The 19955-nt window shown below is 29.3% G+C and overlaps 1 protein-coding gene across 1 annotated transcript in view; it reads right to left on the bottom strand.

Moving 5' to 3' along the window:
* The window catches only part of LOC107446456 (uncharacterized), a 92224-nt gene that overhangs the window by 55722 nt on the left and 16547 nt on the right, over nt 1–19955 (bottom strand). The window contains exons 2-4 of the mRNA XM_087156470.1: nt 7066–7345; nt 4421–4526; nt 2096–2193 (exon numbers count right to left, since the gene is read on the bottom strand). Coding sequence (XP_087012596.1) covers nt 2096–2193; nt 4421–4526; nt 7066–7340 — 479 coding nt within the window. The 5' untranslated portion in view covers nt 7341–7345. The remainder of the gene's footprint in view (nt 1–2095; nt 2194–4420; nt 4527–7065; nt 7346–19955) is intronic.

Genomic DNA, 19955 nt, shown 5'->3' with positions numbered 1-19955 from the left:
ATATATATATACATAAATACATACATAAATATATATATATACATATATATATATATATATATATATATATATATATATATATATATATATATATATATACATAAATACATACATAAATATATATATATATATATAAGCAAAATATTGAGAAAATAGGGAAAATAATAAAAAATAATGACAAGAGAAGAAAATTACTAAAAATAATTTTACAAAAGTAATCGAAAAATATAATTTCTGATAACTTTAAAAAAAATAATTTAAATTCCGAAAAACAAAACAACGAAAATATATAATCTCTTCATCAGCCCACTCGATTATATTCGCAAAAAGGAGCGCTTTCTAATATTGCATTAATATAGCCAACGCAAAATATATCAATACAATAGTGTGAGGAGCACTCAAAAAAATTGAAAATACACACATTAAGTAAAAAATATATATGAAAAGACAGACAAATATATCAAGCAGAAAACAGAAAATAAAATGTAAAGAGATTGGAGAACAGTACACGAAAGGAAATCTACATAGTGAGGAGCGAATAAAATGAACTTATAAGATTGCCAGATTACAAAATATGAAAACAGAAGCATAAATAAAGTGATATCTTATGGCACGTTCTTACTGCAATATATATATATATATATATATATATATATATATATATAACAGTTGGGCTGAAAAGTTCGTAGGCTGACACATAGATGGGGCTACTATTATTAAAAACATATGATTTTTAGTTAATTCTAACCTACGAAAGACACGTGTATAAATTTGACAGCTGTCGGACTAACAGTTTGTGAGATATAGTATTTTTAGTGAAGCAACTTTTGTTAGTTTAAAAACAATGGATAAAAAGGAATTTCGCGTGTTTATAAAGCATTGCTTTCTAGTGAAAAAAAGGCTCTTGAAGCCAAGACTTGGCTTGAGAAACATTATTCAAACTCTGTACCAGGAAAATCAACCATTGAGAAGTGGTTTGCTAAGTTTAAACGAATCGAAATGAACACTAACGAAGATGCGCACCGTGGTCGCCCCAAAGAGGCTGTTAGCGACGAAAATATCAAAAAGTCCGCAAAATAATTTTAGATTACCGTAAAGTGAAGTTGATCAAAATATCTGAGACCCTAAAGATATCAAAGGAAAGTGTTAGACATATCGTGAATGAATATTTGGGTATGAGAAAGCTCTAAGCAAAGTGGGTGCCGCACGAGCTCACAATTGACCAAAAACAACAACGAATTGATGATTCTGAGCTGTGTTTGAAGCTGTTTAATCGTAATAAATCTGAATTTATGTGGCGATATATGACAATGGGTGAAACATGGCTCCATAATTTCACACCGGAGTCCAATCGACCGTCAGCGAGTGAACTGCACGAGATGAACCAACTCCAAAGCTTGGAAAGATGCAAAAGTCAGCAGACAAAGTTATAGCGTCAGTATTTTAGAATACTCATGGTTTAATATTCATTGACTATCTTGAAAAAGGAACAACCATCAACATCGACTATATAGCGTTATTGGAGCGTTTGAACTACGAAATCGCAGAAAAACGGGCCCATTTGAAGAAGAAGAGAGTGCTGTTTCATCAAGACAATGTACCATGTCACAAGTCAATGAAAACGATGGCAAAATTATATAAATTCGTATTCGAATTGCTTCCGCATCCGCGGTATTCTCCAGATCTGGTCCCCAGCGACTTTTTCCTGTCCTCAAACCTCAAGAGAATGCTCGCTGGAAAGAAATTTAGCGGCGATGAAGAAGTAGTCACCGAAATTAAGCCCTATTTTGAGGCTAAAGACAAATCGTAGTACAAAAATGGTATCGAAATATTATATGACCGCTATAATCGTTGTATTGCCCTTGAAGGAAACTATATTGAATAATAAAATGAAATTTTATCAAAAAAATTTTTTTTTCTATGTTAGCCTACGAACTTTTCAGCCCACCTGTATATATATATATATATATATATATATATATATATATATATATATATATATATATATATATCTATATATATATATATATATATATATATATATATATATATATATATATCTATATATATATATATATATATATAGATTACTCACTCTGGATACAAGTCACTTTTAATTATGGAATCAGAATAGTTAAATTTTAGATCATCCACATCTTCTTGATTCACATCCAAAGTATACTCTTCTTTTACCTTTATAAATACGATCATATAAATAAATATTAAAACAAAATGTCACATGTCCTTATTGTTTCATAAGTCCATTGAATATTACATGGGCCATGGAATGAAATTTACAGTTTTTTTCGTCTGTATCTTGTTATTTTTTAATCTTTTTAAAAAAAGAAAAAACATGAAATTTTTTTGAATTATGTTGAACTAAGTAAAAGTAATTTAACTTTTTTAAGCAAATTAAATTTATTAATATTTAAAAAAAATTGGTGCTTACCTTCAAAGTCCTTGCCGTGAAATGCATTTCAGGCAATAATATGCAATTTTCTTTTATCAGTATTGTGAGTTAATAACAAGTTGCTCAAAATTACTTTTTAAGTTTCGACTGTTAGTCAATGCCTGGCTCAATAACTAAAAATAATGGCGAAAAAAGAATAAACGAAGATAACCCAAAACATATGTAAATTAAAGGAATTTTTAATCTAATTAAAAGTTACTTTAGCACTGAATAATTTGAGGTTATAAAATTATGCTATAATATGGGATTATTCTTTTATTTTATTGATTTTGATATCGGCTAATAAAAAAAAAATTATATATAAACTAACTTTCACCGTTTTAGAGAAATTTAAAGCATTAGAAGAAGCCGGTTCCCAAAGACCGGGTCATGGAGAAGCTGGCTGAATGCCAGGGTGGCCACTCAAATCAGATTTCAAATTTCCCTGATTTTTCCAGGTTTTCCAGATAAAAATCTTAAAATTTTCTGGCTTTCGTTCCTTTTTTCTTATGAAACGTAGGATGTGTGTAAGAAAGTGTCTACATTATAAAATATTTTATTCAAAATGTTATTTTTTTAACATATCATCATGAAAAAAATAATTTATTTTGACAATTTGGCAAGATTTTTTAGTTATTTTTTAATGTTTTGGTACGCAATTTTGAATCAAAATCATATATTCACCAACAGAAGAGTAAAATTAAATATTAATATAAAGTTAATTCCTAAAAAAACCCTTTTTTAAAATGAAAATATGTAATAAAAGGTCAAAATGAAATAGAAAACATTAGCATTAATGTAACAATTGTAACAATTTGTCGACAAACATTGCTGTTAGCGATTGTGAAAAAAATTTGTGATTGGTTGATTTGCTGAGAAAAAATAATTCACAGATTTATTTCAATGGGAGTAGAAAAGCTTTTAGAAAAAGAGTGCAATGAAAAATCTATTATTATTAAATTATAACCAACTAATTTTTGGAGAATTTTATAAAGTTAAAAATACAAAAACATTTTGTCAGAAATTACCACCAAAGCATCGGAACAAACTTGAGCCATAAATGGATTCAGCCCAATGACAAAATTTAAAAACAGAAGCTAATGTCCTAATCCCTTCTTCCACCAACACCAAAAGCTAAGTATCGCTAAGTTGATGATATTTCAACTGCTTGGCGATGCATTTCCGTCTCCAAAAAGAAGGTATAATGGATGAAATAATTTAAATTAAGAAAATTAGTAAATAATTTAAATTAGTGAAATTAAAAAAAATTATCAAAGAAAAGATTTCCAGCTTTTGTTTAAAATTCTCTGATTTTTCCAGGTTTTTTTCCAAATTTCCCTGATTTTTCCAGGTTTTTTATAGTATAAAAAAATTCCCTGATTTTTCCTGGTTTTTATCCAAATTTCCCTCATTTTTCCAGGTTTTTTTCCAGTATAAAAAAAATTCCCTGATTTTTCCAGGTTTTCATCCAAATTTCCCTGATTTCCCCAGGTTTTTTCCAGTACAAAAAAAATTCCCCGATAATTCCAGGTTTTTAAGGCTTTCCAGGTGGGTGGCCACTTTGAATGCTATATGAATCAAACAGCAGCAGAGTTTATTTTTAAAAAAAAATAAATACCAGACAAATATTTTCTCTTCTATTAGGGCCATTAAAAAGAAATTATTCCGGAAACATCTCTTCTGGTTCTTGGTCTCCTGGTAAATTCGGATATTTTAACAGCAAAAATAGATAAATCGAAGTCTCTTCGTTTATGCTCATATCAGATGATTACAACACTCGTCTTATTGTATTTTGTTTCTACGTTGACTTTTAACGTTACAATCTAATTTTATATCAATAAGGATTTAACTCAAGCTGCAACAATTTGTATTCAAATTTGCACAAAAAATTAGATTTAAATTAATTTTATAATATATATATATATATATATATATATATATATATATATATATAAATGTATAAATTCTTACCCTCATGTCATTCTCTTCACAATATATTTTATGTTTTTTGCAAAATTCTTCATCTGTTGGTAAACATCTATCTTTGTATTTTTCGCAATATTTTTTTCTGCTCACTCTAAAATAAGGAAATCTTCAATTTGCATTAAATTTATAAGTACATATTACATTCTTCTAAAATTCAAAAGTGTTTAATATAGCCTTTTAAGACATTTGAGCTATAGAAAATAGAAGAAAACTTTTTATTAGTTTCTAATTACTCAAAAAAGAAATATTCCGAATCCTTGCATTTTTTAATGCAGGTTTTTTAATCTCATTATGTAATGTTGCTCAGATAACAATTCCTGTGGATGGTTGACTGAATGTCAACAATAACAAGCTTTCTAAAATCGGAAGAAATTTAGATGCGTGAACGTACTTAATATTCCTAGATATTTTAATATTGTGATTGTTTAAATGTACGCATAATTTTACTATTTATAAGAGTTTTCTGTAACTAATAAATTCTAACTAGTCTAGAGGCTAAAACAAAGTTAAGAAAAATTAATATCACGGCAAAAATGAAGTAAGATTAGCCATGTTTCGAGTGTTATACCTTATTTGGCTATATTTGTGTAAAATAGCACCGTTTGCTATTTTTCGAGTAGCACCATAGCAAACTTGCGGATTCTCCCGAATTCATTTGTTGTTTGTTTCTTTGAAAGTTAGATTGAAAGAACGCGCTTTATTAAAAATACTACAAGTATAATAATATTGGATAGTGTACTTTTCTAAGATTAAGCGTAAAAACTAGTCAGAAGTAGTAACCAGAAAGTCTGATGACGAAATTCAGTCCCTAGCACCTGCGCGTAGCTTTACCCGGTCAATCATCCATTGTTTTGAGAAAATTCCACACGTTAAAGATGCTTAGCAGTTGATTTCAATTGAAGACTGGAGTCCATATATATATATATATATATATATATATATATATATATATATATATATATATATACACACAAATTAACATGAAAAACATGAATAAAATAAAAACTAAATGGTAGAGAAACAAGAATGGTAAAAGCAAATAGTCGTTGTCAAGACACATCTATTGCTATAAATGCGATATTTCTGAATAAAGAATAATTATCCTAAGATAAAAATTATTCTTTATATGTGTCGATATCGCAAAAAACCTTATGTTGTAAAAAATCATGAAATAAAAGAAAAATTTAAAAGGAAATCAAGCTTACCGGCGTGAATTAAAACGCGGTTTAGGTTTAAAAGTACAATAATAAAACAGTTAACAAAAATCGCGAAGATGTAGAATATTGCTTATAGCTTGAATCGAATATAATAAAATTAAAAAAACATTTGATCGAAGAAGAAGAAAAAAAAATGTTTAGGTAAAATATTAGTGCTGCCATCTATGAGAAACAATTAGTAAAAAGGTAATAAAATTGAAATAATAATAAAAATGTTTAACGGATTGAATAAATTAGCAGTCTTAAAAAAAAATCATTTATAGGGAAATTAATTTAAAAGTCAGTCTGTCAGCATAGAAAGCCGTTTATAGACTTATCCTTCATTCATAAATTCTAACATAATTTTACAGAATACACATATCCATCTTTCATAGGGTGACTTATTTAAAAATTAGAGCCTGCATACAGGAATAGAAAACCGTTTATAGGTTTTATTCTTCATTCATACAACCTTACATAATTTTAAAGTATACACGTATCACCTGCATTCATTTGGGGTGGTTCTAGCCGTTTATAGACTTATTTGGGGTATATTTGGGGTGGGGTATATTGGGGTATATAACTTATTTGGGGTATATTTGGGGTTATTTGGGGTGGATTTATTTGGGGTGGTGAAAGCCGTTTATAGACTTATCCTTCATTCATAAATTCTAACATAATTTTACAGAATACACATATCCATCTTTCATAGGGTGACTTATTTAAAAATTAGAGCCTGCATACAGGAATAGAAAACCGTTTATAGGTTTTATTCTTCATTCATACAACCTTACATAATTTTAAAGTATACACGTATCACCTGCATTCATTTGGGGTGGTTCTTTACGAACCAGAGCCCATTCCACTTATACAAAAATAATAAATAATTAAATAAATAAGTAAATAAATAAACTGTTTATTATACTGGACAATTAAAATTAAATTAATTTTAAGAGGCTACAAATATTAAAAAGTAACTAAAAAATATTTAACTAATCCAGTATAAAAGGTCATACATCCAAACTATTCCGTTATATTAATATAGAATATTTATTATATCAGGTATTATATCAGTATATTATAATAATTAGACCAAATTATTAGACGCACTGTATTTTTTTAATAACGACATGTTTTGCACGAGTTTATATGCATTACTTTTATATTTAAAAATACATGTAATGGGTTTGTATTCAGGAGATTTTTATATACTTCCTATTTGCATTTATTTTTAACACATTGCATTACAATGTTAACCAACTGATATACGATCGTAAAGAACAATAGTAGTGCTAATGTAAAGGAACCATTGTAATAGCTTATCACCTGATAATTAACATTTTACATAGAATCTTATAGTGCGTCTAATAAATTAGCCTGGAAATGTATATGCAACTGGAAATGTTTTCATCTATAACAAATTGTATTTCTTACTTTATACTGCTACATATTGTATAGGTTGGTAATATGTACTCCCCTATTGTTTTTATATCCATGCTGACAACAGTCGGATATTCATCGACAATATCAAGGAATGTGTGGACTTGATAGATGAAACCACCCAAGAAAAATAGAAAAATTATTCCTTTGAATACTTTTCTTGGTTCCTTGAAATTTCTTAAAATATCAGAAATAGAACTTATTCGATGACAAGATGAACAACATTCTAAAGATTCCACTTCTTTCTTGGTATAGATTTCTGACGTCATGGCAACTGCAATGATTACAAAATACAGGCTTAAATTTTTATCTTCATAAATGTATAAAAAATAAGTTTTTTTTTACTGAAAATTTGTGCACGGTGAGCAAAAAAAAAAGAAAGATTTCTCAACGAATAACTTTTGATCTAAGAATCGGACTTTCCATTTACCAAGTGCTGACTTTAAAAATTCAAAAGATTGATTTAAAATATTTTAACTGTAATCAGCATTAACTATTATCAGAGAGCAAAGAAAAAAAACTTATGAATATCGTTCGTTTCAAATATTGTGTTTTCATGTACAATTCAACAAAAAAAAATTGACCATTTTGAATAACTTTTGATCTAATGATCGGATTTTAGTATTCTAGAACTCGAGAGGGGGAGTTTGAAAATGCTAAATAATTAGTGTAGACGGAATTTTGAGTTGCAAAATCAGACACAAAAACGTATTTTCTCTGAATAAACATGCATTTTTTTCGTCGGATTCGAATTTCCAACTCTCAAATCATAGGGGGTAGCCACAATTTAGGAAATATGGTCTCTATAGAGATTATTAGAGAGTATTAGAGATATTATCGATCCAAAGTTTGGACCCCTTTATGTTAATATTACTTTATGCGAATTTCACCATATCTTGAGATCGTTTAAAATTTTTTACACTGTTAAAAAATTCGTTTGTCCAAAGATAATTTCAGGTAAAATTAAATTTTAGTATATATTTATTATTTTATATTATTTTATTCAGTAAAAATCGAAAAAAATTGAAGCTTAGGGTATGCAATATTTGCGTTATTTTTAAGTATATTATTTTACACGGTATAATACAAAACTTCAGCGAAATCGGTCTAATAGTTCCTGAGATACCGAATTTTAAATATACGAAACTTTTTTTTATTCACCCTCGAACCATTAAGATTAAATCCTAGAACGTGCAGTTCTAACCATTAGATCAAAATTTATTCAGGATGGTCCGTTTTTTGACGCACTGCCTTAAGTGCTAACCTTACATGTTCACACGTTTGAACTCAAATGTTCTAATTATAATTAATGCAACTTATTAATTATGTTATGAAATAATAAAGTTACAGCTTAAAAATGTACTTGTTTTAAAAGTTTTATTTGGATCATTGACCAAAAGTATATTTGAAGTAGCTAGTTATTTGAAGAAGATGTTGTGCCTTTATCTCAATCTGGAGAGAGATCAGGAGTAATTTATAACCAGGAGAATTTTAACAATAACTACAAATTTTGCGCATTTAACCATATCTTAGAAGCTATTTAAGTGAACCAAAAACTATCTGCACACACTTGTTTATCGATGTAAAATTATTTTGCATTTACTATTTAAATTGTTGATAACGAATTTGAAAAGGTTTAAATAATGATAAAGTAAATAGTTTTTAATGACGAAATTTAATTCAAATCGGCTATTTTGCCTCCTAATTCTTAACTTTTTTGTATCTTGGAATTTCTATTTTTCAAAAACTGTTCAACCGATTTTATTCAAATTTTCTATTTTGTTATTTAAATCTGCTCATTTCAAAGTGATGAAAATTTTTATATCTTTCAATACATAACATTTTTGTCCCTTTTAAAATGAAGTAACAAAAAATAATAAATAATGTTGAATTTTTTTGAATGACAATGTCTTTAGATAACCATATTTTACAATTGTGAAAAAAAGCTTTTTTGATTTGTTTAAAAAATTTCCGATATATGTTGAAGTAAATAAATCGTAAAATTAACATGAAAGGGCTGAAACTTTCAAACAAAGATTAAGGAATCCTTTCTTCCAGATTGCGGCCATTCCTCATATTTGAATGTTTGAAAATCCAAGATTGTCGAAATTATCGGTTGCAGTTTTTATTTTGTTATTCAGTGAAAATAAATTTTCGTATCTGATTTCGGAATTTAAAAAAACCATTTTCACTTATTAAATATAAATCTATATAATTTAGTTTTCTGAACATAAAATTTGAACCCTAGTTCATGAAATACAATCATTAGAATTGTAATCATGGGGCGAACATATTTTTTTCCATCACTGTAAAATTACATATTACCAGATGTTTTTCAAATGACTTATATTTTAAAATACAAATTAATGAAACATTGCGGAAATATCTGGAAAGGTAACTTCTGCAGCCTATGACAAAAATTCACAGCCTAAAAAAATTGAAATATTTACAAAGTTAATCAACAGAAGACTTTGAAGGTAAAGAAATATGTTATAACATCACACGCTCTAAACTCATAATTAACAGAAGTTCATACAAATATTACAGTTGGGATGTTCCAACATTCTCAGGAAAACATTGTTTTGTAGTTTATCTCAGTCAGTCGAATGTAGAACATTCTAACTATTTATAAAACCCAGTGGGAACAAAAACTCTGATAAGCACATAAAACCATGCTATTTTTTTTTCATAATTCATTTTTTAATTGTCAGTCATTTTTGGACACCAGATGCAAGTAAAAATGTTGTGAGTCACAAACTGTTGCTGCACGATTACAAATATGGCTTTGTTTAATGCTTCTACCTCAGCTACCGCTCAGTTCAATAAAAAAGTTACAAAACTTGAAACCAGTCCATATATATATATATATATGAACTTGAAACCATATATATATATATATATATATATATATATATATATATATATATATATATATATATATATATATATATATATATATATATATATATATATATATATATATATATATATATATATATATATATATATATATATATATATATACAGTACACTCTCGATTATCCGTGCTCATTCCGGAGTCAACAAAAATTTTTAAGAGAAACATTTTCAAGATTAAAAAAAATTTGATTCATGAAGTTAAAACACTACCCAATTTTTGGAAACAATATTCGTTATTGGATTGCAGTATATGGAGTATCAGCAGCATGGTCAAAGGTAAAATCGTCTATGTTATCACGATCGTGGAGAAAGATGATACCTCTTGTTGAACAATCTTCTTCAGATATTCAAGAAGAATATGATAATAGTATTCTTGAACAAGCAAAAGAAATCGAAGGTTTCGAAATTCTTGCTGAAGAAAATTTACGAGATTGGTTTCAAAGTGATGCTTGTGAGCCTGGCATCCAGTATTTGACAGATGAAGACATCGTTATGTTGTTAAATCAAATAATCATGATAGTAACTAATGTAGAAGATGTAGTAAATGAGGGAAATACTATTTCCCATTCTGCTGCTCTGTGGAAACTTTATTAGTTTATATGGGAGTATTTGATTACGGTGACATTAATGCGGTTCGTAAAATATGCGACAATATATGGCGCATTACACATTTTTCTAAAAGGAAAATTCCTAGTTTGATGTTATAAAGCAAGCAAATGTCAGTAACTTTTATATTTTTTGTATTGATATTGATTTCTTCTTTAATAAAATGAGTTTTGGGATTATCCGTGTTTTTCGATTGTCCGTTCCGGTGATTAACCCGGATAATCGGGAGTGCACTGTATGTATATATATATATATATATATATATATATATATATATATATATATATATATACACTACCGGTCAAAAGTTTGCGAAAATTTTGAAATCTACGAAAAAATGGTCTAAATTCAAATGTTTATAGAACTGCGAAAAATCAGTCAAATTGCATGCAAATTTGATATGTTCTAAAGTGAATCCTCTACATTTAGTTACATATGATCAAATTGCAATACTTTATTTTTTGCGAACTGAATCCAGCTTTTCATCATGGGTTGTTTCTATGGTGAAAAAAATTGTTAAGTTTAAACACCTGCCAAACTTGCAAAAAAAATTTTTTGTACTTTCTGTTAATGGAAAATAGTTATTTGAACCGTTCTGTGTAAGCCCTCAAATTTTCAAATCGTTTCAATTTGTTTTGACGAAGTTATAGATTTTTGAAAAACATGTGTACTTTTCTCGATTTTTGAGCATTCCACATATGCAGTCTTTTGGTCTATACATCTTCTACCAAAGAACTTTTTAATTTTAATGTTTTCTATATTTTCAACTAATTAATATTGATTATAAAACAAATATTCTTATTCATTATTGCAATTACAAAGCATTTATTATGAATATAATTAAAACAATATCTCATAAATGTCACATTTCATTGAAAATTTGTTTGTTCTTGCAAACGATACTCTGATATTTCGAATCGAAATCAGTTATGGGACATTTTACAACAGGAATGGAACTCTATATCACTTGAAGTGATTAATGGTTTGTTCGATCGAATGCCACGCATATGTAAGGCTATAATAAAAGCAAAAGGTGGATGGTTCGAGGAATCTAAGATTTAAATGTTAATTTATTTAATTACAAAATACGAATAAGAATATGTTAAATATTTGACCTGTTGTAAATAAAATAGTTTAGTAAAAATGCAAATTTTTTATGCTATTGATATTATTTTTTTAGAATTACTTATGTAATTATTGTTATAACTTTTTATTTTAATTTAATGTAAAGTAAAAATATCACAACAAAACTAATACATATAAGCAATAAATATAAACAATAAATATAAACAATAATAGTTACAATAATGAATAAGAGTATTTGTTTTATAATCAATATTAATTACTTGAAAATATCGAAAACATTAAAATTAAAAAGCTCTTTGGTAGAAGAAGTATAGACTAAAAGACTGCATATGTGGGATGCTCAAAAATTGAGAAAAGTACACATGTTTTTCAAAATTCTATAACTTTGTCAAAACAAATCGAAACGATTTGAAATTTTGAGGGCTTACACAGAACGGTTCAAATAACTATTTTCCATTAACAGAAAGTACAAAAAAATTTTTTTGCATGTTTGGCAAGTGTTCAAACTTAGCAACTTTTTTCACCATAGAAACAACCCATGATGAAAAGCTGGATTCAGATCGCAAAAAATAAAGTATTGCAATTTGATCATATGTAATAGAATGTAGAGGATTCACTTTAGAACATATCAAATTTGCATGCAATTTGACTGATTTTTCGCAGTTCTATAAACATTTGAATTTAGACCATTTTTTCGTAGATTTCAAAATTTTCGCAAACTTTTGACCGGTAGTGTATATATATATATATATATATATTTATATATATATATATATATATATATATATATATATATATATATATATATATATATATATATATATATATATATATATATATATATATATATATATATATGAATATATATATATATGTATAAATACAAAAACGAAGAAAATTTCGAAAAACAATAAGTTTTATTTATTGCGCATAAGCTGCAAGTAAGTAGAACTCATGAAATAAGTTAGAAAGTAGAGATAACAGGGAAAAAATTGCAGAGTAATGAAAGTAAGGAAAAAGAACAATGATAATAATAAAAATACGGAAAAAATATCTGAAAAAAGGAAAAAAAGCTATAAAAATTTGGGGAAAATAAAAGATATAATCTTTTCATCAGCTTACACGATTATATCCGCAAAAAGGAGTGCTTTCTGATATTGTATCAATATAGTCAAAGCAAGATATATCAATACAATAGCGTTTTTCGAACACTCAAAGTTTAAACATCGCTTCCCCCTGTTATCTGCCAAAGACAGCGGATCATAACATAATAAACTATTCTTATTTGCCGTAGTGTATTTGCGAAGAAGAATGTCCCAGTATGGCATAGGTTTCGCGTTCAAAAGCTCTATATATGTAAACTATTATTTCACAACCTTATTCTCAATCCCAAAATCTAACAATTATTCAGAGCTTAAAGGTATTGAAAATAAACTTATTCAATCATTCTCAACGTTTTTGCACTTAATATTTTACACGAATTGTAAATTTTTTGAAATTACCTGGACGATATTCGTGGTTTTCCTCTCCATGTAACGTAAATACGGGTAAGTTCCATCAAAAAGTCCTCCACTAAATTAAATTTCTCCCAATACTTGATCTAGGAGTTCCCTTGTCTTCTGGATAGGATTCAAAATTGCGAGGCTAAGGAGTCGGACATTAGTAGTTTTAAACCCGAGAAATTGAGTCTGCTGTTTTACAACGGTTATAAAATAAAAATTTTATTGTAACTGCAATCGATAATTTGTCGACTAATAAACTCATTAAATAACAGTATTTGACTTGTTTGAAACTTAAATGGCCGGAGAAGAGAAAACTGGGGAATAAGTAAACTCTTAACTTTTATTGTTTTACCCAACTACTCTAAGTTTCACATAGAAATATCCTTCATTGTTCTAAACTTAAAAAAATATCGTTCAAATTTTATACAAAATTAATATTGGCTTTAGATTTAAGCAATTTACCACACTACTTTAGCTTGATTACACTTGAAAGAAAATATGGTACAACTTTACCCCATAATATAATTTTAACAAATTTGCATCTTAGTTTGCTCAATTACTACAAATTTTAAGAATTTAAGTTAAATCGTCTTATCTGAAAGTATCTTTACAAATAACAAAGTAAACATTTAAAAAAAAATACTTACCAGTGTAAAATTTTGATATTTCTAATCTAAATTTTAAGAATTGAAGGCAGAATTCTCTCAGCAATGTAATGATGTGATAGAATTCCTTTCTCAACAAATTCTAACTGATAAATTCTGCTCAAAAAGACGAAACGAGTTTTTTTTTTTTATAAAACAACTATGACTAATCCATTTGAAATAGCAAACATATACGGAATCTTCAGTTAGAATACAACAAAAGAGCTGCTTTTATTAATGAACAATTTATGTTCTATGTTTAACTTTAATAATAAATATGTTTGGTATGGAAACAGAGTAATTCGCAACATTAACCTTGGAACGACAAATTCTCACATTTAACTGAGTGATGAGCACACCCCCAAAACTCTGTAAACAGATGTCTGTTTAAATATTTAATTGAACATTAAATTCAGACAACATTTTCTCATTACATTTAGTCATTAAACGGGAATTAGCGAAAACTTCCTAAAACACATCAAAAAAATAAAAAAATTTGCTCTATTACGTTTTCTAATTAAATAACATTATCTAATTTGCAAAATAACTACTTAATACCTCCGAAAAAAATCCTAAATTTATGTTTAAAAATTAAAATTTGTCCTTAAATGACTGCAATTATTATGTATTTTAGACAACTTCTCATAAATAAAGTACATGTGTGATCATAAAAATCCAACAAAAACTAACGAACCACTATGGTCGGAAGCTGGAATGAAAATATAGATAACTTTAGGAAATTTCAAAATTATTCTTATAATATCGTTTTAACACATTTTTCGTTTTGGCTGGTATTCTAACAAGTTCGAATGTTTTCAGCTTTGTCTAAGTAGTTACACGTTTGACCTTTTTTTTTTTACTTGAACTGAATCTTAGTTAACTTTAATGTTCAAATACGTTTTACGTGATTTTGAGCAAAATGTTTAAAATTATATATTAAAAGCAGTCGTGATGATACGTATATTTGTCACTCATTTTATCAGAAGAAGAGAGTGATTGTTTATCTCCTTGCCCTGTGTCAGAATTTAATTTTATGTAAAAGGTTATGCTGATCAGATTGCTCTTTTTCAGATTTTATCTTAAAAAAGAAGAATCCATGCAAAAATAGTTCTCAACGATCTTAGCTTCAAAAAAGACTACATTGTAAAAACGAGCTTCTGAAAACTGAGCATAAATGTGTCAAAATAGCTTCAAGCCAATAATAGCCAAATATGGAGCCGTTCCGGCTCAGGGGATAGAGTGTTCACCTCCCAGTGAGCTGATCTGGATTCGAATCCCAGTGATGGCTTGCACCGACCGCAGTATTGACATAAAATATATTCAGTGGGAGATGCATCATGAGTTAGAGTCCTCTTGCCGCCAGGCTAACCGTGAGAGGTTGAACACTGATAGACGTAAACTCAAAATTGGGTCGGCGGTTCTACGACGGTTATAAAATAAAACAAAACAGACAGAGGCCAATAATAGCCAGAAATTAAAACCCCACGTATTCTAAATTGGAACAAAATATACTTTTTTATGGAGCAAAATGCATAGTCTAAATAATGATGAGGAGGGAGAAATGTGTGAGAAAACTGTTCTTTGGCTGTCGGTAGAATTCGATACAAGAACCTCCAGTATCGTAGCCGGATATACTAGAATCACTATAGTTGTACACCTGGACCAATGATACACCACAACATGCTAATTTCCAATATCAGTGGTACAAAGAGTTGTAATTTGAAAAGTATGGTCCCTATAGCTTAATCAGGAGATCGGTAATTTTATTTCCCTTTTTGATTGTTTCGCTCTATCTTAAACACTTTTACGTGAATGGAATATATGTCATGTTGTATCATTGCAGTGACCACTATATAAAGGTTTGTAACCCACTTTGGAGTTTGGTGAACAACTATGATGATTAGTGTATTTTACTACAATCAATGAGGTTGTTGGTTCGAATCCTGCTGACAGCCAATAAACATCTTTCTCACGCATTTCTCTCTGCCTATCATTTCTGAGGCTATACATTTTGATCAATAATGAGTATATGTTATTTCAATTTTGAATACATTAGGTTTTCCAATTCCACTATTATTTATTTCGGAGCAAATTGTGACGCATTTTCGAACAGTATTGAGAAATTCGCTTTTACAGTGAAAATTCAGCTTGTGCAGTGAAAATTCAGCTTGTGCAGTGGTGAGGAGGATATGTGATAACAAATACTGTCTGCTCTCTTATCAATATTGTAGCTATATAAAGTTCACATAATGCTATTATTGTCATCAGCATGATATCACTATGAATGAATGTCGGACAGCCATTAATAGCGCAATGATGCTTTAAGAATTATACTTATAGGGAATCTTTTAGTAATTTTGTAAATTTGTAATAAAAACCATTTCGAAAGTACTTCATTGTTAATAGTATCTCTCTCTATTGTATTAATTACTAATGAGCTTTTGCCGACCGGCCTGTGTAGGGGGCAGGGAACTATCCTTGCATCAGAAAGGTCCTAGGTTCGAATCCCGAACAAGGCATGGATGTTTCTTTCTCTCTGTGTGTTCTATCCTTTCTCCTTTGTGTATGTGAATGTGTGTGAATGTGACCCGCCCTATAAACGGGATTGTGATTGTGAGAATGGTGTGGCTGAAGTCGAGTTCTTGGCCATAGATGACGCCACTGAAAAACAAGAACAATCGCACCCCCTCTGCCTAAACAGGCATACGACAAAAAAAAACTAATGTGTTTAGTTATAGTTTGTTAAATAACAAATAAATTTTCCCTTTCGCTTTGAAAACTGAAACCAAGCAAGTGAGCAGTCATGAATTTAAACGCTTAAAATTTTCAATCTTTATTTCATGACCTATAGGTTTGGTGTTCTGGAGCTCTTGCCTTGTCATGTAAGTTATGATTTCATTAGCTCTATTGGTGCTTACTTTATTGCAAGTCTAATATTAATTCAGAGCACAACGGCGTGAAAATAAACTTATTCAATAATTCTTCTATACTTTGTACTCAATATTTAAGATTGGGACCATATTTTAGTTTAACCATGTGTATTCATGGTCAGAGTCCCCTTGCCTTGCTTGAGGTTTTCGTGGTTTTCCTCTCCATGCAACACGGATGAGTGTAAGTTCAATCAAAAAGTCCTCCAAAAAGGCAAATTTCCTCGCAATACCTTATCCAGAAGCTCCCTTGTCTTCTGGATTGGGTTCAAATTTACAAGGCTACGGAGTTGAACATCAGTAGCCATAAACCCAAAATTGGGTCGGCTGTTCAACAAGGGCTATAAAATAAAATAAAATGTTTTACACAAATTTTAAATTTCTTAAAATTCTTCAATATTTCTGAAACTGTACTCGATATTTTGTCTATCGCTAAGATCATTAAAAAACGTTATCAAAAACTTGAACAAAACTTAAGAAATGGCCTAAGAAATCTGGATCGAAATTGGATTCATTGAATTAATAAACTTTATTATTTTACCCAACTGTAATAAATATCTCTTAAAAATGTTATTCACTGTTCGAAGTTTTGAAAACGTAATTCAAATTTTGTACATAATGAATATTGGCGTCAACTTTAAACAGGCTATCGCATTTATTTAATTTGATTACACGGTACTTGAAAGGAAACATCTCTCATTTTTACCTCATAATAAGATTGTAAAAAATTTGCATCATATTTTGGTCCCTTCATATCAATATCAAAGTTTAAACTTAAACCGTCTTTTCGTATTCATATATACATGTTTCCATATATCAGAATGAAAATTCTTTTCTCACATGAGAAGAGAAAAATTTAAACAATCTAAGATACAGGTAAAGAAAAAACAATAGGAACACATGTGAAAGAATGGAGTCGTCCTTCGACCGTCCAATAGCCGGCGCGTGTCGCAAGAGTGTGACACCTAGTGGTGATGAAAGGAAAGGTATCAGTCTAGCATTTGGCAGTGTGAGAGTTGCATGAGAAAAATCTGTTCCTAGCAAAGCGAGATTATGTCCGACCTCTCTGACCTTATAAGAGGCATGATAATCGGAGCGCACCTCGCTGGAACGTCCAGAACAGCGAACCTTGTGGGTGTTTGAAGGACCACTGTATCAAGGACTATCGCTCGAAAACGCAAAACTACACTGTCGGTGATAACGTCCGAGATGAATACCCACCTTCAGAACTCCAATTAATAAAATCCAACTCCCATTAACTCCTTATTAATAAAATATTTTCATTTTTTCACAGGTGTTCTTATTATTTTGTCCTATACCTGTATATCTTAGGCAGAAATGAAAGACTAAACGCGAACCATTCATATCCTGTAATTTTCCTGATAATCTATATATATCTCGTATTTCTCTTACACGGCACCAAAAAAAAGCCTCATTACAACTCCCCGAATGGCAACGTTAGAAAATCGACCAATGATTGCTGCTAAAAATGTCACATGGCAAATGTCACATGAGGTGGCTCAACATATAGCGCTTTTAAAAACGGAAACAATAACCAGAGTGAGTATTATCAGGTTGTTCAATTCAGATTCATGCCCTAAAAACATGATAATATTTAATTTAAACTCAATTAGGAATTAATTAGGCTGGCCTTCTCTATGACTATAAATAAGTCACAAGGTCAGACTTTTGAGAAAATCAGTTTAGTATTGACTAAACAAGTTTTTAGTCATGGACAACTTTATGTTGGCCTGTCAAGAGTTAAGTCATTTGACAGCCTTTCACTAATTGCTCCAAGATACCAAATCTATAATTGTGTTTTCAAAGAAATTCTAAATGCTTAGTGTCAATTTCTTAGAGATTTGCAGGAAAAAAAATTTTTTGGAAAAAATTTAATTGAAACTTCTATTGGCAGTAGGCAAGGGGAACTGCCAAAATCAAAACTCCCCGATTAGAAATGCAGCATGGCGACCGCCACGTGGTATTTATCGGGTAATGCTAACAGCCATGCATTTTAATTTATTGTATGAAAAACATTCTTATTTTGTTCTAAAATGTTATTTACTTTATCACAAATGTTAATTAATATATAAATTGATTTCAATAATGCTGATCACCAAAAAATATTTCATTTGGCGATAAAAAAAAAATTGTGTTCTTGAAAATGAAAGACTTTTTGAGGGTTATTATCTCACAAGGAAAAGTTAGGGTTTAAAGTTTATATTTTTAAATAATAAAATTTTTTTCTAAAACTTTCAGAATTTCTAACGTTAATTAATTTATTATACACATTTAGTTGAATTTAGGTGAGTAACTGCAATATTTGATAATTTATTTTGCTAATATGTTTATCATTTAGCTAAGGTTTTGATTTTTTCACCATGTACAATCTAAATAGCTAATATACTTTTTTAGAAACCAATAAGAACATTGATAGAATTCTTCTACATAAGTACAATACTATGTCTTTGATGATAAAATACTATGTCTTTGATGATAATATACTATGTCCTTGTGCTAGAACATTGTGTTCATTGGCGAGCGAGCGCAACGAGCCATGGTTGACGGCGTTAACCACATAGGATTGAGTAGCAATTCTCGGGGTTTGACGAGCGTCAGCGAGCAGGGGGTGGAGCCTCCAAGTACTTATTAACTTGCGCAGCTTTAGTGAGAATTTAGGATTATATTTTAGTTATAATGCACCATAAATAACGCAATAAATATATATAAAACCCAAAAAAGAAATCTTAAGTATACTTTTCATTAAAGTCTTGTAACCGTTGTCTACGGTTTTTGTACATTTGACGAGTTTATGTAAAATGTAAGAAAGCCAAATAAATTACAATAAGGGACTTGGAACTCAGAACACTGAAACCAATTATTATGTTCATTACGAAATTACATGAATTATTTGCCTCAAATGCAATTTCCAATTAGCATTGAAAATAAATCGCAATGAATATAAATTGAATGAAAGGTTTATTAATCAGAGGTTTCGCAGGATGTATATATTGACTAATTTTAGGACTTTCATTTTTAAGAGAGTACCAGCAAGCATTTAAAGGTCAACTTGAATACATAAGTATATTACAAGCTGACTAAGCAAGTATTCCAATATTTTTTGGGAGGGAGGGGATGGACAGCATTGCGAGCAGGTTATAGGACTCTCAAGTATGATGTATGTATGTCTGTCAAGTATA

Source organism: Parasteatoda tepidariorum, chromosome 2 (assembly GCF_982258835.1).
Source record: "Parasteatoda tepidariorum strain Cologne lab strain chromosome 2, Ptep-v5.0, whole genome shotgun sequence".
Classification (NCBI taxonomy): Eukaryota; Metazoa; Arthropoda; class Arachnida; order Araneae; family Theridiidae; genus Parasteatoda; species Parasteatoda tepidariorum.
The sequence above is the reverse complement of the archived record's forward strand: the minus strand, read 5'-3'. Positions and strand labels throughout refer to the sequence as shown.